The 25,776-nt window shown below is 37.8% G+C and overlaps 1 protein-coding gene across 2 annotated transcripts; it reads right to left on the reverse strand.

The window, feature by feature from the left end:
• Positions 1-8,550: 8,550 nt before the first annotated feature.
• LOC124621695 (E3 ubiquitin-protein ligase RNF113A) lies at positions 8,551-19,137 on the reverse strand. Of its 2 annotated transcripts, none has more exons than XM_047147162.1 (2): positions 18,582-19,137; positions 8,551-10,425 (listed from the first exon to the last, which is right to left on the reverse strand). In XM_047147162.1, exon 2 carries the CDS (start codon positions 10,412-10,414, stop codon positions 9,458-9,460), a length of 957 nt encoding a protein of 318 aa, XP_047003118.1. In that variant the 5' UTR covers positions 10,415-10,425; positions 18,582-19,137; the 3' UTR covers positions 8,551-9,457. The 2 variants fall into 2 exon arrangements, with proteins under 2 accessions (XP_047003118.1, XP_047003116.1); XM_047147160.1 differs by having other exon boundaries at positions 18,559-19,136.
• Between the last annotated feature and the right edge of the window lie 6,639 nt (positions 19,138-25,776).

The raw sequence follows: 25,776 nt of genomic DNA on the forward strand, positions 1-25,776 counted from the left end.
CATCCCAGGGTTATGTTTTGCTTTAAGACTGAATGACAGGATTCGTGAAATGGAATTTAGTCTTTAGGTTAGTCTGAGAGGGAGACTCTGATCCAAGAAGTAAGAATGACAGTAGAGGAATATGATGAGAGTTACTAACTCCAAAGCATATAGCCACTGGAACACACTGTGCTAACTGGGGGGTGCCATCATGGTGGCGCCTATCACCATCTCACCTGCTCACACTTTGACTTCTTTTCCCTGGTAGCTACCTTTGTTTATATAAATCTCGTGTTGTGATGGTGACGTCATGTGTGCTGCACTGCTGTTGAAATTGCTCGTTAATATTTTATTATAAAGTTTTAGTCTTTAGTTACTTATTTTAAAGTTTATTTGTGTTAATATTAGATGTAAAAGTAACTTATTAGTGGATTATCATTAATCTTAGTCTTGACTCAAGTGGTCTATTATTCGCGAGTGTGCTTACGCTGTTCGTCTAAGCCTCACGCCTCAGAAGTGTGTTTACATTTTGTGGCAAGCACTGCAGCTGTAGTGGTTATAAAGCTAAGTACTGCCAAACTTATTTGCACACTGTTATACAGTTATTAAATTTAATAGTTTTCAGCGGTGGTTCGTGCCGATTGTGGCAAAATAACGATTTAATAAACTTTTGAAAATGTTCGCTCACTGTGTTGGTTTTTTTTTTTTTTTTTTTTTTTTTTTTTTTTTTTTTTTTTTTTTTGTGTGTGTGTGTGTGTGTGTGTGTGTGTGTGTGTGTGTGTTGAAGTCGTTTAGTAAATTTCGTGCTTTAGTTTTAAACTGATGTTTCTTATTGTTTCTAGTGAAATATTTCAGTCAAATTTTCATTCAGTGTTTTAACTTCGTTTAGTGTTCCAGTGGCCGTTTTAATTTTTTGGTTTTAGCTAATAATTTTGTGAAGTTTTGTTGGTGTTGGTATTAGCTACGATGTAGTGGTATTAATACAAGTAGTTGCTTTCTTAGTAGACAGAGAATTTCGAGACTGCTATTGTTAGTTCTATAAATAGTTCTTCTGGTGTAACTGAACTTTGGTAATGTAGACGTGTAGTTTTTTTTCAGTAACTGTAAAATTTTACTATGAGTGAGAAGTGTGGGCAGTGGTGGTGGTGGTGGTGGTGGTGGTGGTGGGTTCACTCATGGGAAAATTCCTGCAGTAGTTGGTGTTAGAGCTGCACCTTATTTACATCGAAGTCGGCTGATAGGTACACCTCCTTAAACGAAGTCCCTCTAACTAAGGGCTCACCTCTGAGGATGTAATGTTTCCATGTAGAGAAGGAATTAGCATATTTCATCAAAATATAAAAGGTTTTAGAGATAAAGTCAGTGAACTACTTATAGATGTTGACTCTGGACTTAATGGTATATCAGAGCACCACTTAAATAATTGACAATTCAGTGGCTTACTTTACCAGGATACATGTAAGTTGTCTGTTTTTCAAGGAGTTCCTTGCAGGCTGGGGGAGTGGCTATGTATGTAAAAAACAGAATTCCATTTGAGTCCATAGATGTATCAGCACTGAACGGATATTCAAATGTTGTGCAGGGGCAGTTGAATTTAGTGAAACTTAACTTCTAATTGTTGTTGTTTATAGGTCCCCTAACTCTGACTTCGGAGCATTTCTGCTTAAGCTAGACAGGGTTCTTAATTCATTTTATAGGAAGTACCAGAAATTAGTTATATGTGGTGACTTCAATATTAATTTTGTATATGATGGTGCAAGAAAAATGATGTTGGTAGATCTCCTAAATTCATATGATCTGATGTGGACTGTGTTTTTTCCAACAAGGGTGCAGGGGAACAGTAGCACAGCCATACACAGTATTTTTATTCATTCTTCATTACCAGATGGGCATTCTGTTAGTAAAAGTGTGAATGGCCTTTCAGACCATGCTGCACAAATTTTAACACTAAAAGGCTTTTGTACTCAAGCAAATGTCATATTTAATTACAAACTATGCAGGAAAGTTAATCCAACAGCAATAGAGTGTCCTTTAAACCTTGTCAAGGAACAAGAGTGGCAGGATGTTTGTAGTGTTGATAACATAGATGATAAATATAATGCATTACTTAACACATTGCTCATGCTCTTTGAGAGTTGCTTTCCATTAGAACATTCTAAATGGGGTACTAGCAGTAAGAGGCAGCCCGGGTGGCTGACTAGTGGGGTAAGGATATCTTGTAGAACAAAGCGGGAATTATATCAAAATGTTGGAAGTAGTCACAATCAAGCTACAGTAGCCCATTACAAACAGTATTGTACGGTGCTTAAAAATGTTATTAGGAAAGCAAAGAGTATGTCGTATGCAAATAGAATAGCTAATTCACAGGAAAAAATTAAAACCATATGGTCAGCTGTGAAGGAAGTGTCTGGTCAGCAGCACAAAGTTGACATTATAGTCAGTTCGCAGTAAGAATATTTCTGTTACTGATAAATCAGATATATGTACAGTATTTAACGATCATTTTCTGAGCATTGCTGTTGACTTAAATAAAAATTTAGTGTCTACAGGGAATCATATAACTCTCTTGCAAGTGCCTTTCCGAGATTGATGTCTGAAATACACCTCTGTGATACAGACAAGAGGGAGATTGAGTCAATAATTAAATCACTGAAGACTAAGGACTGTCATGGTTATGATGGAGTGCCTAGCAGAATATTAAAGTACTGTGCTGCACATGTTAGCCCTATATTTAGCCATATTTGTAATTTTTCCTTCTAATGGTCAGTTTCCTGAGCAATTAAAGTACTCAGTAGGAAAGCTGCTTTATAAAAAGGGATAATGTAGATAATTTTAGACCTATTTCTATGTCATCAGTGTCTGCAAAAGTTATTGAAAAGGCTGTGTATGTAAGGATAATTGATCATTTTATATCACACAATTTGCTATCAAATGTACAGTTTGGCTTTAGAAGTCGTTTAACAACTGAAAATGCTGTATTCTCTTTTTTCTGTGAGGTACTGGATGGGTTAAACAAAAGGTTTCGAATGCTTGGTATATTTTTTGATTTAACTAAGGCATTTGATTGTGTTGATCACAAAATATTGCTCCAGAAGTTGGACCTTTACGGAATACGGGAGTAGCTCACAATTGGTTCACTTCTTACTTTGGCAACAGGCAGCAAAGGGTCATTATTCGTAATGTTGATAACGGCTGTGATGTGGGGGTCCGAGTGGGTACTGTCAAGTGGGGGGTGCCCCAGGGATCAGTGTTGGGGGCCACTCCTGTTCCTTACTTATATAAATGATATGCCCTCTAGTATTATGGGTAACTAAAATATTTCTGTTTGCTGATGACACTAGCTTGGTAGTAAAGGTTGTTGTGTGCAACATTGGCTCGGTTTCAAATAATGCAGTACATGACCTAAGTTCGTGGCTTGTAAAAAATAAACTAATGCTAAATCACAATAAGACTGTTTTTACAGTTTCTAACACACAACTAAACCTGATGTTTTAATTTCACAGAACGCGCATATGATTAGTGAAACTGAACAGTTTAAATTTCTAGGTGTTCAGATAGATAGTAAGCTCTCGTGGAAAGCTGACGTTCAAGATCCTGTTCAAAGATTTAATACTGCCATTTTTATTATTCGAACAGTATCTGAAGTGAGTGATCGTTCAGCATGAAAATTAGTCTACTTTGCTTATTTTCATTCGTTTATCTCATATGGTATTATATTTTGCGGTAACTCTTCTTGGGGTAACTCTTCCCACTCTTAATGGATATTTTTGGCTCAGAAATGGGCAGTTTCGGCAATAAGTGGTGTAAGTTCACGAACCTCTTGTTGACCCCTGTTCACAAGTCTGGGTATTTTGACATTGGCCCCTCTATATATATATGCGCACGCAGTGTCCCCGATGCTGCCTATCTTGCGCATGGACTACTCAGTTTGTATATTATGCTTATTTTTTTCCTAGTCCCACACAATTTCTTCCTGTTTTCTCCATATATATATATATATATATATATATATATATATATATTTTTTTTTTTTTTTTTTCTTGTTAACAGTATTAGCTTATTCCTAAGAATAAGGAGCTTTCACTCGGTTAATACTCACAAGGGAACCTCCCCATCGCACCCCCCTCAGATTAAGTTATAAGTTGGCACAGTGGATAGGCCTTGAAAAACCGAACACAGATCAATCGAGAAAACAGGAAGAAGTTGTGTGGAACTATAAAAAAATAAGCAAAATATACAAACTGAGTAGTCCACGCAAATATAGGCAACATCATGGACATTTGTAGATGAGGAGCGCCGTGGTCCCGTGGTAGCGTGTGCAGCTGCGGAACGAGAGGTTCTTGGTTCAAGTCTCCCCTCAAGCGAAAAATTTTTCTTTATTTTAGCAAAGTTATGATCTATCCATTTGTTCATTGACGTCTCTGTTCACTGTAATAAGTTTAGTGTCTGTGTTTTGCGGCCGCACCGCAAAACCGTGCGATTAGTAGACGAAAGGACGTGCCTCTCCAATGGGAACCGAAAACATTTGATCGCAAGGTCATAGGTCAACCGATTCCTCCACAGGAAAACACGTCTGATATATTCTATACGACACTGGTGACGGCATGTGCGTCACATGACAGGAATATGTTGTCAACCCACCTAACTTGTACACTTGGTGAATGGGTAAAAAGATTCTTCAACCTTGCCCGATTTAGGTTTTCTTGTGGATGTGATAATCACTCCCAAAAAAGTGATGAAAACGTAAGAGTTTGTCACATAAACTGCAACAAATGAATGCAACAGTTTCACAGTCGCTCAGTTTTCCCTGTACTCTGTCAAAACATATGTTTTTAACGTTTTCAAATTTTTCCGTGTGTAGACCGTCAAATCCTGCATATGTCCAAGCAAATCTGAACATGTACTGGAATTTTGGAGAGTGAAGTTGATTTTGTGTGAGTGCCTGAACTTTGATAATTGTCTGAAAATAAAAAATTAAAATTTTCACTCTTGGGGAGACTTGAACCAAGAACATATCATTTTGCAGCTGCTCACGCTAACCACGGGACCACGGCGCTCCTGCGCACGCAGTGTCCCCGATGCTGCCTATCTTGCGCATGGACTACTCAGTTTGTATATTATGCTTATTTTTTTCCTAGTCCCACACAATTTCTTCCTGTTTTCTCCATTGACCTGTGTTCAGTTTTTCAAGGCCTATCCACTGTGCTAACTTATAACTAAATCTGAGGGGGGTGTGATGGGGAGGTTCCCTTGTCAGCAGAAATCAAACCTGCATTCGGATCGGACTTCCTTAATTCTTGTGCAGAAAGGTGCATCCATTTTCAATAAGCAACCACTCGAATTCAAAAATCTTAGCAGTAATCCACATGCTTTCAACTTGAAACAGAAGAGTTCCCTCTTGGGTCACTCCTTCTGTTCTACTCTGTCAAGGAGTTCCTTGAAAAATTAAGCTGATTCCTATTGTATTTTTGATTGTGTTTACTTAAACTTATGGACCTTTTTCAGGTTCATATACATTTATTTCTATCTGTTATTACTTTAATGTTGTAATTTTATATACTGACACGTTACATGGCCTTGGAGATTACTCCTTAATTTGGTCCCACGGGACTTGACGTGTAAAGAAATAAATAAATGTCATGGTCTTGGTGCTGCCCTGAGGTTGTGGGGTGGGTTGGGAGTGGGATAGGAAGATATAAGTGGAGGGTGGGGGTTGGTTAACCTCATACATCCAGTGGTCACAGAGTTCAAGATGGAATCCTCATTGTGGTCCCTCACCTACTCCCTTTCAAACCTTGCTCCTTATGCCACACTGGTTCCTGTGTTTTGCCCATTAATTTCACTTGATATGCTCTATCGCACAAATAGTGCAGCATATAGCAAATATAAATAGTATCAACACACACCTTGTGTGCAGGCTAGTACCATGTAGTCTCAACAAATTTTTGGGTGCATTCTTTCTCTTAAGTAAGAAAGAGTGGTATTCTGGCATAATACTAAGCACAGTGACTGCTTCTCCAACTATGTCCATTTATCTATCTCATTCTCTATTCTATATCTAAAAACAAAGATGATGTGACTTACCAAATGAAAGACAAAAGACATATTTGTCTTTAAATATGTCTGCTTGTGTCTGTATATGTGTGGATGGATATGTGTGTGTGCGCGCAAGTGTATACCCGTCCTTTTTTCCCCCTAAGGTAAGTCTTTCCGCTCCCGGGATTGGAATGACTCCTTACCCTCTCCCTTAAAACCCACATCCTTTCGTCTTTCCCTCTCCTTCCCTCTTTCCTGATGAGGCAACAGTTTGTTGCGAAGCCTTGAATTTTGTGTGTATGTTTGTGTTTGTTTGTGTGTCTGTCGACCTGCCAGCACTTTCATTTGGTAAGTCACATCATCTTTATTTTTAGATATATTTTTCCTACGTGGAATGTTTCCCTCTATTATAACCATATCATTAATTTGAACCCAACAATTACGTTTGTTATTGTCGCTGTTGCATTTCGAAATCTTTCCTGTCGTCTTATTTTCTCTTTCTGTTTTTACCAGTAGTCTCACTTTGTATTCACCTTCCCCTTTTTACCGTAATACAATTTTCCCGCCTATATATACTCAATAATACGTAACCCACTTACAAACCATAACAAAAAAATTTTATTTTCCGCTGTCAACACTACCGCTGCTATAAAATCCACCGTTTCTAGTTCAATAACAGCTGCTTTCACGTATTAAACAACCATTTCGGCTAGTTCTAATAACTTTCACTTTATTTCCACTTCCGTTTTTCGCACATCACTGATCATTTTTAGCCGCTCCCCACAGGTTTTAACGTCATTATTTCTTCGTCAGACAATTGTTAGCCCCATTTTCGTAATCTTTCACCACAACACCACTCCTTTTAATACATTTACACGTTTTTTTGAAATTTTCCCGAATTTCTCCGTCCTTTAACGTGTTTTAGCGGCAACACAACCACCTAACCTTCATGCACATCGCTGTCTACCAACCCAAGTTCACCACAGGATCAACTTAACCAACACTTTTTCACCTTTTTTCATATCAGATCTCCAGTTACTTTCTAGTTCACCCTTATCTCTCCCCATATATTTTTATCTTTCACTTTCATTTCAACCTTTTGTCTTTAAATATGTCTGCTTGTGTCTGTATATGTGTGGATGGATGTGTGTGTGTGTGCGCGCGAGTGTATACCCGTCCTTTTTTCCCCCTAAGGTAAGTCTTTCCGCTCCCGGGATTGGAATGACTCCTTACCCTCTCCCTTAAAACCCACATCCTTTCATCTTTCCCTCTCCTTCCCTCTTTCCTGATGAGGCAACAGTTTGTCCGAAAGCTTGAATTTTGTGTGTATGTTTGTGTTTGTTTGTGTGTCTGTCGACCTGCCAGCACTTTCATTTGGTAAGTCACATCATCTTTGTTTTTAGATATATTTTTCCTACGTGGAATGTTTCCCTCTATTATAATCATACTCTATTCTGTTACACAAAACCATAATTTGTCTCCTCATTTACAGGTACAACAATGTACATTTTACTTGCTATAGCCCAAGGTAGACCACAAGAGTCTTATAAAGATAAATCAGAAATATAAAATTTTTGAATACTAAAGATAGGTGAGGGTTAATTTATCAGAATGACATGTCAGAGGAAGCATTAACTCACTCTTCATCACATCACTGAGATAGACCCTGTATTGTTTCATATGCAGCAATTTTTTTCCATGACCATATTTTTATGGAATGGCTAAAACTGAACAGGATAACTACAGAATGAGATTTTCACTCTGCAGCGGAGTGTGTGCTGATATGAAACTTCCTGGCAGATTAAAACTGTGTGCCCGACCGAGACTCTAACTCGGGACCTTTGCCTTTCGCGGGCAAGTGCTCTACCAACTGTGCTACCGAAGCACGACTCACGCCCGGTACTCACAGCTTTACTTCTGCCAGTACCTGCCAGTAGGATAACCACAACTGTTGCACAATCATTTAAGAAGTTCTTGTTACTTCTGTTAACTTGTTCTTATAACCTTCCAGCTCTTCCTACCCAAGTGCTTGCTAATTCCATACATTCGAATCAGTTTTCCAACAAGCACTTGACTTTTGCAGTCTATCTAAGTCTTGTTTTTCATATTTCCTTTCCTCTTCTTTATTCTCATCTATACTTCAGTTTGTCTGCCCTTTTGCATCGTCATTTATTCTATAGCCTTTTCTGCTTTATGTTGTGATAAATTTCAATTTGCATCCTTTAACTTTTTTTTACTATACTTTCCAACTTACAAAGCTGATTTTCGTTAGACACTATTTGTCTTTGTAGCTGTATCAGCCTACAGTCTGCTCAGTGACCAGCCGTATGTAATAATAGATATGAAGTCAATTCTATACAAGTCCAAAATTGTTACTCTTTAGTTTTCTCAAATGAAGTGGATAATGGTATTGTAGATCACCCAAAAATAACAAAATTATGGCTCTTACTGAATAATAACCTAACACAATATTGTTACTTTCATTGTTAATATGTTACTCACATAATTATTTAATTAATTAATCAACTGACAGAATAGGTCACATACTTTTATTACATCATTTTTATTGTGGAACAATATTTTACAATGTACATGTAAAGAATAAGTAACACAGTTTGTGTCTGCATGTGGAGTTGTCTTTAAAGTAAAACTAACACTGTAACTGTACGGAATACAGTTCCATTCTAGGACTTGAGAGGTCTTGTGCACAATAATACGGTCGTGTTTGACTGTGTTGTGTGAACAAGAAAGCAGGAGAAGAAATGAACTATACTATTCACAGTTACTAAAAGTAAAGTTCACAAAACAAAAACATTTATGTACCAATGCCTCTACATTCAGCAGCTACAATGGAAAAATAAAGTGGAAATGATTACAATTCTCTGATCTTTATAGTTATGTCAAAACCTGGTTAAATGAGTTGAAGAATATCGATGTAATAAAAACCGTTTGCATTTATGGACCCTGATGCATGGGCATCAACGTCTACCATAACTGTGAATGCTAATCACCTTTACTGATATCAGAACAGTACTCAGTTTCACCACATACGTAACAACAAGTAAATCATATAAAAAAGAGATCTGCAAAAAAGGATTGGAGGAGGTTAAGTGACTTGTTCATTTCATCTTAGTACTCCAATAAGCACGCAGATGAAGAGCAAGATAAACCTGCGTTAGTTCTATTCTCATAACACAAAATCATGGACATTGCTCCCAGGTGTCACCTTATACAATTGTTGCTAGCACTGTTAGCCTAGTCACAATGTATATACCTTATCACCTATCATGATGTTTGTATGCCATTATTCACATATATTTACTTGCTGTTATTGTAGCAGACAAACAAATGAAACCTCTGAAAAACTTTAATTTTCAATTTTTGCAATAATGGTCCCATAAATGTGTTCTGTAATAATACCTGTAATAATTCTTTTTACAGTTTAGTCAGAATCACTGTTTTGGCACGCATGTGCTGTTTCAGTATTTCTCTTTTCAGCATTTAATTTTGCTATCAACTCTTTAGCAGGATTAAAAACACCATTTGTCTGTTTGTTGCAAATGAAACATCGTGTACTTTTCCTGTACTGTGTTAGGGCACATTTCTCACAAAAATAATGGTTACATTTTGTGACAATAGGATTCACAAATGATCCCCTGCAAATAAAGCACTTAAATGGGAGGTCTTCTGAATCAGAATCTACTTCATATTGATGAGGATCATCATCTGTTGCACCATATGTACCTTCCTGCATTTCACGTTCTAACTGCCAACCATACTTATAATCTGATCTGTCATGTAAGAACTTACAACTATCACCAAAACCACAGAATCCTGTTTCTTTATAATCTTTACAAATGTCTGGTTGGTAATCCCATCTTACAGTTGCCCTAAGGTTAGCAGGTGCTCTAATAGGACCTTTGCGAACCATTCCACTACTTGCGTTGCCCTGAGCAGTGTCCTTCTTTTCATAAAACTGAGTATAATTATTTAAACCTCGGTAAACCTTATCATCTTCCTTTCCTTTCAGTTCTTTATTAATACGAACTGCATTTTCAAAGATAGCTTGAGCATCTTTATCAACTTCAGTTTCTATTTCTAGAATTGCTGTTGCTCCCATGTCCTGTGGACCTTCTCGATCAGCATTTCGCTTTGAACGATAAGAAACTGTCAAAGCATCTCCTTCATCTGAACTATCGCTCTCTTCCTTACAGACATTTGTGGTTTTTTGTAAGCTTGTCTTTTGTATAAGGGGATTTTCTTTCCCTGTCCTTCTCTGCCTTTTGACAATCTCCACTTGTTCACTGCTATCAGAGGAATCTGAACTCTTTCTCCTGGCCCGCACTGCTTTCCTTTTGAAGTTTGTCTTTTTAAATACACATTCACTGGCATCAGTCATTTTTCAGTTACCTGAAACATAAAAACAGGTATAGTTTAATAACAAGTAATAACAGTAAGGGCAAAAAATAACACACATCACTGCAACAGTAAATACTGAGTGTCACAGGATATCTGTCCAATGAAAAGATGTAACTCATTTGGTCAAACACTGTTAATGGTAGCAATGGGAATTAACTATGTGAGATGGAAAGGAGTCAAGTAGGAGGAGATGTGCTGAAAGTTGTATGTCTAATCCACAGATTGGAGAGCTTGGTATGACACACCAGAATTTCTATTTCCTACAGAACTTAAAATTAAACAAGTGCTAATAACTGGACTTATGGTAAGAAAGATATTAACACTAAGAATTTACAACTTCACAAGCTATATGCTGGTATTTCATAAAGCATCAAGGCTTTTAAATGAACACTGAATTGAGCCCCCCCTCCTTCCACAATGTCCTACTAAAACCTGCACAGTCAGGAGCTTTCAAACTATTTATTTATTAAACATTGCATCAAAAGTTGTAGAAATGACATTTTTCAATATCAACAATATTATGAAAAGGATAGACAACTAATCACCATAAAAATGATACACTGAGCTGCAAGCAGGAACAATGAAAGGACATTAAGCTTTTGGCCAAAGCATTTTTCAGAAAGGAAAACCTACACTTTCACACAAGTAAGCACACCTCACTCATAGATGACTGCTAACTATGACTAGAATGCAACTGTGTTTCATCAAATGAGGCAGCAGTCCAGAGTGGGGTGTGGGATGGGTGGGGAGAAGAGAAGTCACTACTGTTTGGAGGAGTGTGCAAGGACTACATGGTGGCAGGACAAGGCTGCCAGGCACAGTGTTGAGATAGTGTAGGAGGAAGGTGGGAGTGCAGAAAAGGAGAGGAGAAGAGAAGGGGAAATGTCTGGTAGGTGCATTGGCAGAAGCAGTGCACTATGAGGTTGAAGGGACACGAATTGGGAGGTGGTGATGTAACACACGGGGCAGAAATTTGTGTGGAGGTTGTGGGGCCATAGGTTACTAGTGGTTGACACTGAGATGATTTCAGAAGTAGAGAATGTGTTGTAAGAATAATCCTTATCTGTAAAGGTCAGAAAAGTTGGTGGTGGAAGGGAAGATGCAGTTGGCCTGGATTGTGAAGCAATCATAGAAATCAAGTATGTTGCAACTGAGTGTAAGTTGTGCCACAGGATCTTCCATTTTGCTCCTGGCCACTGTCTGACAGTGGCCATTCATCCTGGTGGACAGCTGATGATAGTCATACCAATATAAAAAGCTGTAAAATGATTGCAGCAGAGCTGGTATATGACATGGATGCTTTCATAGGTGGCCTGGTCTCTTATGGTGTAGGATAAGCCCATGACAGAACTGGAATAAGAAGTCCCCGATGGGTGGTTTGGGCAGGTCTGGCACCTAGGTCTTCCACAGGGATATGATCCCTGTGGTAAGCAGTTGGGAATGGCATAGGGATGGACTAGAATGTTTTGGAGGTTGGGTGAATGATTGAGAACACAACTTAAGGAGCGGTGGGAAGCACCTTGCCTAGAATGTCATTTCAGGGCATGATGATAGATAATCAAAGCCCTGACGAAGGATGTGGTAAAGAAGTTCCAGTCCCAGGTGGTACTGCGTGATGAAGGGGGCACTACTTTCTAGCAAGTTCTTGGGGATGGTGGGAGGATTGAGTGTGTTTGGGGATATGCAGCAATGGGAAATCTGTTTGTGGACTAGGTCTGAAGCTAGTACCTGCCTGTGAAGGTCATTGTAGGATCAGCATACTGGGCAAGGGAGTTCTTGTCACTGCAGATACTGTCCCCAGGCTGTATGGGAGAGAGAATAGTTGTGGAAGGGATGGCAGCTGTTGACATGCAGGTACTGTTAATGGTTAGTGGGTTTCATGTTGACAGAGGTGTGGATGGAGCCATCAGAGAGGTGGTGACCAATGTCCACGAAGGTGGCACACTGCGTTGAGGAGGACCAAGTGAAATGGATGGGAAAGAAGGTATTGAGGTTGTGAAGGAATGTGGGTAGGGTGTCATGACCCTGAGTCCAGGTCATGAAGGTATCCTCAATGAACCTGAATCAGACCAGCAGTTTGGGTTTTTGGAAGTCCAGGAATGTTTCCTCTAGATGACCCACAAACAGTTTGGCATACAAGGGTTCCATGGGGCTGACCATGCTGTGCCACAGATTTGTTTGTATACTTCTCCTTTGAAGGAGAAGTAGTTGTGTGTTACGATAAAATCAGTAGGGTGTATGAGGAATGAGGTAGTGAGCTTGGAGGATTAAGGACAGTGGGAGAGGTAGTGTTCGATAACAGCAAGAACTTGGGCATGAGGGATTGTTGGTGTATAGGGAAGTGGTGTCTGTAATATGTGAATCTGCTGTACAACTTATTCTTTTTTGTGTAACAGTTTTGTTCAGAGACTATTTTCCAGTATCTGTTGCACACATGTTGTGGGTACTGGAAAATTTATGGGTAGAAAGGATATTGGAAAACTGTAGTAAAATACAAGCAACACAAATTCAGACTACAATTTTCCAACATCACTTTTTACCCAAAAATTTCCCTGTATCTGTGACATTTACTGGTCATGTAATAAAAAAAAAAAAAAAAAAAAAAAAATCCCAAACTGTACAGCAGCTTTCAGTGTTGCACACTGTTATTTCTACAATGTATAAAAGCTCTGGAACTCAATCAACATTAACTATTTTCACATAAAATTTTTTTAACTCTGATACAGGAAATATAAAGTCTTCTCAAAATTCATACTGTATAAGAAATATGCTTAACCATGAAACTTAAAAAAATAGTATTAACCACTGTAGTCTAGGGGTAGCATTTTTGAGCAGTAATCAAAACATCCAGGGTTCGATCACACTCGCTGCTAAAATTTTTACTAAAAACCATAAGCAATGTTGTCCAAATACTTCTGGTATAAGAAGTCATCCTTTTTCATCCAATGGTTGTGTCAAAGAGTGGACAGTAGCTGACAGAGGTTCCGGGTACCTCCTTGTCCTTGGGTAGGAAACTACCCCCAAAAGGCAGGAGAATCAGAACTGATCAATGGCAATGGAAACCACTGTGTCAAAGAAGCCTAATGTGTATCCACACAAAATGAGGCCTGTAACTGAAAAAGTGTTATGAGAATCTCTGCATTGACGAAGGATTCCAGATCAGTCCCCTGCTCTGGGCTTAGGAAGGGACTGCCATGCAGGAGGATTCCAGGAGAAAAATACTCAATAACCAATAGAAGGGGAACATTTTGAGTCTGAATGTGAAATGTCAGAGGCATGAACAGGGCAGGGCAGATAGAAAATGTGAAAAGGGAAGTGCTAAGGTCCAGTCTAGCTAGTGGGGTTTAGTGAAGTGAAAAGAAAGGAAGATAAGGCTTCCTGGTCAGACAAATATAGGGTACTATCAACATGAGCACAAAATGGTGTAACATTAGTAACATTCCTCATTAAGAGCGAGGTAGGACAGAGAGTGAGTCAGTGTGACCAGTTCAGTAATAAGATTACTCTCGTCATAATAGGCAGCAAATCAACATCAACACAATAGTTCACATATACACACCGGCATCACAAGAAGAAGACCAAGAGAGAAAGTACTTGAGAAGATTGAATGTGTAATTCAGTGTCTAAATGGAGATGAAAATCTAAAAATCATAGGGGACTGTAACACTATAATCAGGGGAGGAATATAAGACACAGTTAAGGGAGAATATGAGCTTTGTGTTAAGAATGAGAGAGGAGAAACATTAACAAAGTACTGTAATTAATTTCACTTGTTAATAATGAATACACACCTTATAAATCACATGGGAGGAGGTTTACTTGGAAAAGCCCTGGAGACATGGGAATATATCAGCTGAATTACATCATGGTCAGGCAGAGATTCCAAATTCAGATACTGGATTTAAGGTGTGCATAGGAGCAGGTACAGACTCAGATAAAAATTTTGTAATGATGCACAGTAGACTGATGCTTAAGAGAATCATCCAGAAGAATCAATAGAAAGAAGTGGGATACTGAAGTACAGAGGAATAATGAGGTGAGTTTGAAGTTCTCTAAAACTGTAGATAGTGTGACAATGAATGCCACAATAAGCAATTTAGTTAGGGAGGAATGAACACCTCTAAAAATAAATAAATAGCAGTCATAGAAGTAGGACTAGCAAACCAAGGAAGGAAGGCAACTGCAAAGAAACCTTTAGTAATGGCAGAAATACTTCAGTTGATTGACAGAAGAAGGAAGAACAAAATGTTCAGGAAAAGACAGGGATATAGCATTATAAGTCACTTCAGAATCAAATAAACTGGAGGCCATGGCAAAAGGCTGCATGAAAAATGCAGGAAAAAGTGGGTTTCGGAATGACTGATTCAGCGTATTGACTGGTCAAAATAATGTTTGGTGAAATTAAAAGCAAAGACATCAACATCAAGACTGCATGAGGAATTCTGGTGTAAAACATGAAGGAGAGAGCAGATAACTGTACAGAGTACACTGAGGGGAGAGCTGTCTGATGAGGTGATAGAAGAAGAAATGGGAGTCAATATGGAAGACACAGAGTACCCAGTATTAAGACTCAGTGTTTAGCAGAGCTTCTGACTTGGGATCAATAAGGTGAAGGGCACAGACAACACTGCTTCAGAATTTCTAAAACGATTGTAGGAAGTGGCAACTAAACAACTAGGTTTGTAAAATCTATGGTTTCAGAGACATACCACCAGACTTTTGGAATATCACCAGCATAATCCTGAAAATATCTGTCCTTGCTAAGTGGGAGAACTATCACACAATCAACTTAACCTCTCATGCATCCAAGTTGCTTATAGGGATATGTTAGATGATGATCAATTTAGCTTTAGACAATATTAAAGCACCAGAGAGGCAGTTCTGACATTGTGCATGATAATGGAGACATGACTTAAGAACAAGTGAGATGTATTTATAAGATTGGTCGACTAGGAACAAGTGTTTGGCAATGTAAAATGATGCAAGCTGTTTGAAATTCTCAGGAAAATTGGTGTAATCTGTAGGAAAAGGAGGGTAACTTGCAATATTTACAAGAAACAAGAAAAATGGAAGACAAAGAATGAAGTGTTCAGATTAAAAGCAATGTAAGGCGGGTATGTAGTCTTTTTCTACTAATGTCCAATTTTTTACATCAAAGAAGCAATAACAGACAATATTTAAAGAATGTATCTTCAATGACAGTAAGAAACGCAGCAAGCCAATAATGCAGATTATATACAGAAACGTTAAAATGTACACATTTTCAAGAATGTACACTGTCCATCTGTGTGTGAACTTGAAACAACTTGTATAAAAAATGATCTGCTACAATGGAAATGAGCTACGGTGTCAGTGGCCGGGAGTTCCCAGGCAGGAAGTTCGGCCCCCAAGTGCAAGTCTTATTGAGTGTAACACCACATTGGGCAACTTGTGCTTCGACAATGGGGAAGAAATGATGATGATGATGATGACAGCACAATACCCAGTCCCTGAGGGGAGAAAATCTCCCACCCAAGCCGCGAATCGAACCTGGGCCCCCGTGCGTGGTATTCCAACATGCTGACCATTCAACTAATGGGGTGGACTCTACTAAAATTAATTTTACTGATAAATGTTGAACATGAATACGCAAGTGCATCGAGTCTCAGTTTCAATGAACTGTTTTTACAGTTTCATATGTCTCAAGATAGAAACTCCTTATGATATCAAATGAATGTTATCCGTGAATGCTATTCATATTTGCAAGTTATTTACCTCCATTCATGTGACATATGGTCACCAAGCTGATCATGCTCTCAGAAATTCACCTGAAGTGCACACTTCGTCTAAGATAGTAAAACTCGAAACCTGCAACAGCTCATAAACTATCACATTTGCCCATCAATAAGTGTTGTGTGTAAACCCTCATGGTAAGGCAGAATGCCCAGGAAAAAAATTAAAATGGTCATGGAACACTGATTGCAGGAAAGTAAACATATATCGGATAAAGACAGGACCTACAGCACATTAGTACCAAATGCAAAGACTGTGAAGCAGCACAAAAGGATTACTCATGATTTAGTTAAGAAAAGAGGAGGTGAAGTTTAACATGGCACGCCCTTTCTTTTTACTGGTGAAATAAGTTATGTGGAATAGAGCAATCACAAAACATGGGTGCAATGGGTACCAAAATAATACATTATTGTGAAATTGGCTAACTGAAGCATTAGACAATGTTTGGCCAGTCCACAACTCAATTGCCAGCTTTCAACATAAGGTAGATCCAGCACTTCACCACTGATCAGCCTGTCACCACAACCTACACCCTAAAAACTAAGATAGACACAAAAGTAATATTGTCAGTGTTGTGTTATATTTCTGTTTGTGCACTTACAATGTCACAAAATTATTATGTCATGGGGCAATGTTGACACATGGTGTGTGGACCTGCCTAAATCTATTGGTCACCATGAAATGTAAGGACAGTAACGATCAATATGAAAATTTTAAATTTTCATGATCACAATGAAAAAAAAAAAAAAAAAAAAAACAAAAACACACACATCAAACAAAACTTCCGCTTTTGTTGAGCTGAGACAGAACCTAAATTTTTTAAGCTGTACTACAGTATTTTCCCCCACATCAATTAAGCACCTATGACTGCTTTGATATGTGTTACATAGTGCCTCCACCCGCTAAATTGCATGCTCCATAGTTAAGTACATAAGATGCATCATAATGCCTGACTGAGATTTGGCTATAATATAATACTGCTTTTATATTCTTCTTCCAGCTTTTGTTGTTTATGGTGAAAAGCGTTAAACAAATGGATTGAACAAGGGCTTAGGGCTGAGCTGCAGGATGATCTATTTCCACAACCTTCATTTTGTAAGTGCTTGTGCATTGGTTCCAACAAAATTATCAATTTCCAAAGTCAACCGCAACTTCGGCTTTATGCATTGGTTCCAACAAAATTATCAATTTCCAAAGTCAACCGCAACTTCGGCTAGGTCATGATCTGCCAACACAACCATGGTTTTGAGGAGACACCATCACACTCCAATATCTAATAAAAGTTATGAAGTGCATGCCCTTGCTTTTTTCGTATTTTATGTGCAATGTATGTACATAACATTCTTCAAAATACTTGTCAGGGGCCAGTCCATTATACAATATACATTCTGAATTTACCTTGCAGTTTCAGATTTTATGATGAAAATTGCATTAAATATGGCAAAGTACATCTAAATATGGTCCAAATATTAACATTACAGTATGTTATAAGTCAATGTGCTAAACAGCCTATACTTACCATTCACATACATTGGCTTTGCCAACACACAACCAAATTATTACTTTCGACCCAATGTAGACCCTACAGTATGCTACAAATTTATCTGTCTTCACAATCAGATTAGATTAATGCTTGTTCCATAGTACATGAATAGGGTCTATGACACTTCATAATGATGTGGAACATTTCAGCTTAACAAAAGTTTGTTTACATCATAATTCAACTTCTTTTTTCTTTTACAAATAATTGTCTTATTACTAATTCATATCTAAAAATTCACGTACTGAGTAGAAGATCTCATTCACAAATTATTTTAATGTGGTTTTTAATTATGACTGGATATTTGTCAGACTTTTGAAGTTATTTGGTATGTGACCAAAGTTTTATGTGCGAGTATAATTCACCCTTTTCTGTGCCAAAGTTAGACTTAACCCAGCATAGTACAGATCAGCCTTTCTCCTAGTGTTGTAGCTATACACACTGCTATTGATTTTGGTTGGGGTTGGGTTATTCATAGCAAAATTCATTGGTGAAAATAGTATTCCGGCACACTACTTTAATGCTTGATTACTGCAATGAAGTGGAACATTTAATATACTGAAAATGGTACCAAAGATACTCTAGAATAGTATTCTGGGAGCCGTATGGCCCGCGTGGAGTGGCACTAGAATAGTTTCTTAAAATAGCTGATGCTAGTTGTACTCCAAGGGAATCCGTCTTCATAATGATCTACTGATATATCAAAATGGTGCAATATTTATGTCTCCATAACATTTCATGTCTGTACAGTAAATAAACGTGAACTATTGTAGATTGCCTTTACGAATTATTTTCATTCCTTATTTCCTTACCAGTAAACTGAGCACCGTCTCACCTACTAAAACGTCCCTCGGTTCTGCGACTTCTCGTCTGCGATGGTCCAAGGAAATATGACAACAGCATAATACAATGTTGTTATGATATGTATCCTACAATCCATGAAATCAACAGATAAAAACAAAACACTTAATAGCCTTGCTGTGTTTATTTTCCTGTGGCCAAGACCAGGATCACCAACATGCGGAAGCCGTTAAACTAAAATAAAATTGTACTTCGCAGACACAAAAGCGTTCAGATTTTTAATCGCAAACATTGAGTTCAGTGAAGAAGTTTAATGGTAGGAAAGTGTAAAAGGACGTTAATATTTGGGCGTTAATGACGGTAATGTCTCTGTAGTTAGAATTAAGTCCGAGCTTCAACTCGATGAAATCTAACTCGATACGACCACGAAAATCGGTAGAACGAAATTGGGCACGTCATAGAAGCGAGAACGGAAACAACGTGGGGTTTCGCACTCTAGGGCAGACGGTTATTTTGGAGTGTCAGTTATTTTTAACCGTTATAAAAAATTGTCAGTTATTTTTCACTACCGAATTCACACTGTCCATCACGTCACGGCACTTCAAGTCACGTGATCTCAACCTGCTTTGTGGCCTCAACCAAGGCCACCTAAAATACATTTATTGTAGGTGGTCTTGCCTCAACCATTCTTTTCGAAGGAATTGCGATCTTCGAAAGATGATTTTCAAATGCTTTTACGGGTGAAGTGCATATACCCAACGCGATAGTCTACATTTGTACGAAAACGACATTTATTGGACTCAAATCAGGGGAGCCGGAACGATCCATCTCCTCCATGTTAATTTTAGCAAATAGAAGGAACATTTTTTCTAAAACCATTAAACCTATTTCTCTGAAATTTGGACTACATGTTCAGTGAATATTTATCTAAGTTATTATGCCATATTAAGAAATATTTATTGGTTTTTGTTTTGCAATTTTTTTAAACAGACGCTTATTTTTTTCTCTGAAATTTTACACTTTTTCTCCTATAACTCTTAAATTATACAATTTTTTTACAATGTGTTATAAAAATGAAGGAAAAGAAGTAAACAATATTGTGTATAAATTTCATTGATATACTGTTAGCAGTTTTTGAGAAAATGTTCCTCAAAGATGAAAATTTTAAAGTTATGGGAAATGGCTTCCAAAGTTTTTTAACACATTCCTGCCCCATATGATGGATTATCAGCATCCTCTTCTTTTTCCAGTGTTAGTTTCCTTTTCACTGGTCTCTTCTTCCCTTTTGCTGCATGTTGTAAGCTTTTGTCTCTTCTTCATGCACCTCTTAGTCTATCTTCATCTTTGTGGTAATGGTGTTGTGTCCTGGTTAGAAACCTAAACGTTTCAGCACATCACATTTGATAATGTTTCCTTCATTGTATGTTGCCACTGCATCATACGCTCCAAAATGCAATGTTTTTAATTGTACAAACACTCTTTTGGGAATCCTAATCCAAATTAAATTATTTACACTTTCATTTGGATTTTGTGTGTTTCCCATGTAAACACTTTTCAAATAAACTTGGCTGTGATAAATCTCTGAATATGGGCTTAATTACATCAATTACAGCATTTGGCAAACTGTTTTTTTATGGGCATATTCCTTTCCTGATTGGTACTTACACCATGAGTCGTCACCTGTGGGGCACAGTGCATGTTGTGGGTGCTCATTTGTTGATGCAGTATGGAAAAGTAATGCCCATAATGCTCTCCTCATATGCTCAATGTTTCTTGTAACTTTGCCTAATTGCACACCCATAATACTTCTGCAATCTATCAATTGCTTCATCTGCCAATATTCCTCCTCCTCCAAGGGTATTACCATCTCTAAGCTTCTAGGATCCTAATGTCTGCTTTAATTTGCACAAGTGAGCCCCCTTGCGCTTCTGCACATGTCCAGTGCACTCCTGTCTTTTAATGTGAATATCATTTCCATAAGGTTTGAGTTCCTCTACTGCTTTATATCCCTTAAAATCACCATCTCCAAGATAGATAGTGTATCATCCATTATACCACTCCTGCGATCTGGAAAAAATTGCTTTCATTCCCTCTACTTCCATCACTCCACTCGTGCCATGATAATTTGCTTCATAACTTTCACTATGTTCGTCCTTGGTATAACCCTTACATCTACAATGTTTTGAGAGTATAGCAACATCAGTTACTTTGCAACTGTCTCCACTCGAAGCTGTCACAACTCCATTTAGAGATTTATGACCTCTACAATGCCATGATCCATCTAAAGCAAGAGTTAAATCTCTACAATTCCCATTATCTGTCACAGCTTCTTCAACTGCTTTCTTCATTGTTGCTTGAGCAATATCTTCAGCAGAATATCTCACCAATCCATTATAAAATCCAAACTTGGTTGGTGGTTTTGGCAAGTTCATAATTCCACATAACATTGTTCCTGCAGCACCGCCTTTGCCAATGCAGCGCAAGCCATACACTAGCCTAACAATTATATCATACACCTTCTTTCCACTATTACAAATAAGAGGAATACTGTTAGAATTAGAAAACGAAACTTCTGCAGCATATTTGTTAGACTTCAATAACATTTCATATGCCAAACCAATGTGTGAAGTTATTTTCAATCCTACTCCTCTTTCTTTGCAAACTTAGCATAATACACCATGTTTCAAAATATTAGAGAGCAAGGAAATGTTAATTAATTCATTCACATCATTACTGTCACTTACATAGTTTTGAAATTTTCCTTTGCTGTCGCAAAGTTTCTTGCTGGAAGAAGTTCGATCACATTCATTTGGATTAGTCAGTGAAGCAGTCTGAGCAGCATCTCCCTTCGAAACAACAAAAGATTTCTTCTTCCACTGATTGTGTATTTTCGTAAACACTCGATCGCTGAAACAGGGAATATTGATATCCACAAACAGATCACGTAAAACAGGTACGAGAAAAATTCGTCAGATACGCAAAATTGAACATCTAAACAACACAAAGCAAACTCCACAAGTCCACACACACGGTGTAGCGTTTATGTTTACCGATATGAACAGTCACTTATCACAAAGATAAATGGTCATACGAATAAAACGGAGAATATAATTTATCCAGAATGAGATTTTAACTCTGCAGCAGGGTGTGCGCTGATATGAAATTTTCAGGCAGTTTAAAACTGTGTGCCGGACCAAGACTCGAAATCAGGACCTTTGCCTTTCGCAGGTAAGTGTTCTACCAACTGAGCTACCCAAGCACGACTCACGCCGCATCCTCACAGCTTTACTTCTGCCAGTACCTCATCTCCTACCTTACAAACTTTACAGAAGTTACAGGAGTGATAATAGCCTGTTTTGTTTTGCACAACATAGCAAAACATATAGAGGACGAGGATTTTGAGGCATCTACTGATGATGACAACCATCCTCCAGTACTGGGAGAAGAGGAAGCAGCAAACGTACGTGTACATGGAACAAATAGAAGATGGGAAATTGTTAATGTAATACGTCAACTGTAGTGTATGGGAGTCTGCCAAAACATTGCATAATTAAACCGGATTTGTATATTTTTTGTAATTACAATAATTTTTCCTGATGAAAATAAAAACTGCGCTCTGATGTTACATAATAAAATGCAGTTTAGTGTTTTTCTTCAAACTCTGTCATCGACTTTACTTTCAACAAAAATTGTTTAACATGTAACAATTCAAACTGGAACAAAACTTTCAGATACTGCAGCAAAATATCTTTGGACACAACAGGTTAACTTAAATTGCTGGCACCTTAATGTCATTTTTGTACTGTAACTTCAGCAGATTGATGGCCACAAGTTTTTGTTTTACTCTCCAAAAAATTGTTTCAAGGATGTGGTGAAGGTATTTGCCAGGTTCTACAGTAAATAAGTGCACAACTGTCTAACCTGCACCATTTACAATAGAAACAAGTTACTCTTTTCCCTTTACTTTCCCAAAAAATTGTTTCAAGGATGTGGTGAAGGTATTTGCCAGGTGCTACGGTAAATAAGCGCACAAACTGTCTAATTGCAACATTTAAAATAGGAACAAGTTACTCTTTTTGCGTTACTTTACCAAAAATTGTTTCAAGGATGTGGTGAACCTATTTGTCTGACACAACAATAAATAAGTGCATACACTTTTTAACATTTCAAGTTGAATTATGTTACTCTTATTGTTTCATTGAAAAGAAATTTGCACTGAATAATTTTTGTAAGAGGATATGGATTTGGTTAATGAGGAATGTAAATGAATATGTTTTTATTAATAAAAATCGGTGCTGTAATACATTACACAATTTGTTTATCTTTATCTGCACACATCAATTTCTGGTGCTTTCTTTTCAGTATATCTAGCTGGTATAATAGCACCAGCCTTTGCAACTCTGAATTGGACAAGCTAACTGTTTCATCGGTTTCCATGCTCAATCTCCACTGTTTAGACACTCTCTCATGCCCCAAAATAGGTGATTGAGCAGGCATGACGACTTCGGGGCCCATCAGATCTGTATTGTCTGGTGCGACAATATGCGGTAGCTGCAAAATTGATCCTGGTTCATAGAATGTGCAGTCTGTATAAGTTACCTCCGAACTCCCTGGGGAAGAGATGATAGAGGTGGAACCACCTTCTGCACAAGCTCCTAATAAAAATAAAAAACAAGTAATAGTAGTGTGTGTCATGATTCAGTTTCTAGTTAGTATATATATAGCAAACAAGTTTACACAGAAATGTGGTAAGGGTTTGTCCAATTTCATGCCTAGTACACTGTGATACTTTTACAGAAAAGTGGCCAAATATTAGATGAATTTTACCAAACATTGTTTCATTTTCACACGTTAAAAATAAGTATTTTTCTGATTCACAATTTCAAATCATTAAGCACATAATAAAAACAAACAGAAAGTATGGGACATACCAGGAACTCTGTGGATAGTTGGGTCGCAGTCATCTCCGTCCAAAACCTTCAAAAATATATGTTCCCAATTTTTCAGGGAAATCTTAATGTTTCCAGTATTATTTATACCCGTCTTGGCCTTGATGCATGATTTCATATTGTGCAGTTTCTCCATAATCTGCCTGTCTGTCATTTCTTTCCCAAAACTAACCCTGTAACTGTGTTTTATTGGGACTAGTGCAGCAGGGGATACAACCCGTCGGCTTTGAACAATGACGTCACAAGTCGCCAGAGAGCATGTATTACAGAGATGAAAGAGCTGAGGAGAATGTTGAGAAACAAAGGAATGCGAGAGAGATAAACATTGATCTTGTCAAAAGCATAAGTGGTTTTTGACTTAAAAAAAAAAATCTCACGAGATAGAATAAACTGATCCTACTTTATTAAGCAATATCTTGTCAAAAGCCGAGAAGCGATTGTTCTTAATGTTCTAGCTCCCTTCAGTACGTAATAAGTGTTTTTTGACTTAAAAAAAAAATCTCACGAGATAGAATAAACTGATCCTACTTCATTAAGCAGCTCCCTTCAGTACCTAATAAGTGTTTTTTGGCTTTTTTTTAAAAAAAAACTCACGAGATAGAATAAACTGATCCTACTTTATTAAGCAATATCTTGTCAAAAGCCGAGAAGCGATTCTTCTTAGTGTTCTAGCTCCCTTCAGTTCGTAATAAGAGTTTTTTGGCCTTTAAAAAAAAAAAAATCTCACGAGATAGAATAAACTGATCCTACTTCATTAAGCAATCAGTAAAGAAACGAAACTGAAACATAACAGCAAAAGCTTTTAGATTTACATTCAATTATTTTAATGATAGTGCTTATTAGAACACAGAACTGCTTTATTATCTATGCCTCGAAGTGAAGTCTTTACGATCTATGACTAAGGAATGACGTCATTGTTCAAAGCCGACGGGTTGTATCCCCTGCTGCACTAGACCCGTTTTATTTCCTTAATACTATTTGCCTTCTTTCTTCTTGCAACCAGAGCTTGTGATTTGCTGATGACTGCTTGATAATCTTTCATAATGTTCACGAAGGCTAATTCTGAATCTTCCGTTTTGGCACAGAAATAATGTGAGAAAAACTTTCGCTATCACAAAACACATGCAAAGGAAACAAACTGAGAACCAAAGATGTTGGATTTTTATCTCTTTGCTGAGAACTTACTCAATGGGTTGTATGAATAAAAACGAGAACATTCTCCAGAGTTGATACTCAGAGCAAAAGAACATTCTCAAAGAAAGTTCTCAGTTTCGTATGAATAAAAACTAGGAAGCATAATCTCTGACCCTGGAGTACTTTCTCTCTACCTCCCCTCCTTACTGAGTAAGTTCACTGCAAAGAGATTAAAATCCAACACCTTTGGTTCTCAGTTTGTTTCGTTTGCGTGTGTTTTGTGTTAGCGGAAGTTTTCTCAAGTTATTTCTGTGCCGAAATGGAAGACTCAGAATTAGCCTTTGTCAACATTATTAAAGATTACCCCGCAATCATCAGTAAATCACAAACTCCGGCGGCAAGAAGAGAGAAAGCGGATTGTATTAAAGAAATACAGCACCGTTATATGGTTAATTTCGGGAAAGAAATAACGGACGGGCAGATAATGAAGAAACTGCACAAAATGAAATCCCGTATCAAGGCGAAAACGGATGTGAATAAGACGGGAAACATTAAGATTTCCCTGAAAAATTGGGAGCAGATATTTTTAAAGTTTTTGGACGGAGATGACTGCAACCCAACTATCCACAGAGTTCCTTGTAAGTCCCATACTTTCCAATTTTTTAATTACGAGCGCAATGCTTTGAAATTGTGATTCAGACAAATACGTATTTTTAACATGTGAAAATGAAACAGTGTTTGGTAAATTTCGTCTACTATACCACCACTTTTCAGTAAAAGTATCACAGTGTACAATGCATGAAATTGGACGAACCTCTCCCACATTTCTGCGTAAACCTGTTTGGTATATTTACTAACTAGAAACTGAATCCTGACACACTATTATTACTTTTTTTTTTAAATTTTCATTAGGAGCTTGTGCAGCAGGTGGGGGTTCCATCTCTGTCATCACTTCACCAAGGAATTCGGAGGTAGCTGACACAAACTGCATGTATGAACAAGAGTCAATTTTGCAGCTACCACTAATTCTTCCAGCCGACCATATGGATCTCGTGGGCCCCGAAGTCGTCATACCTTCACAATCACCTGCTTCGGGGCATGAGAGTGTGCATAAACGTCGGAGATTAAGCATGGAAACAGATGCGA

Source organism: Schistocerca americana, chromosome 1 (assembly GCF_021461395.2).
Source record: "Schistocerca americana isolate TAMUIC-IGC-003095 chromosome 1, iqSchAmer2.1, whole genome shotgun sequence".
Classification (NCBI taxonomy): Eukaryota; Metazoa; Arthropoda; class Insecta; order Orthoptera; family Acrididae; genus Schistocerca; species Schistocerca americana.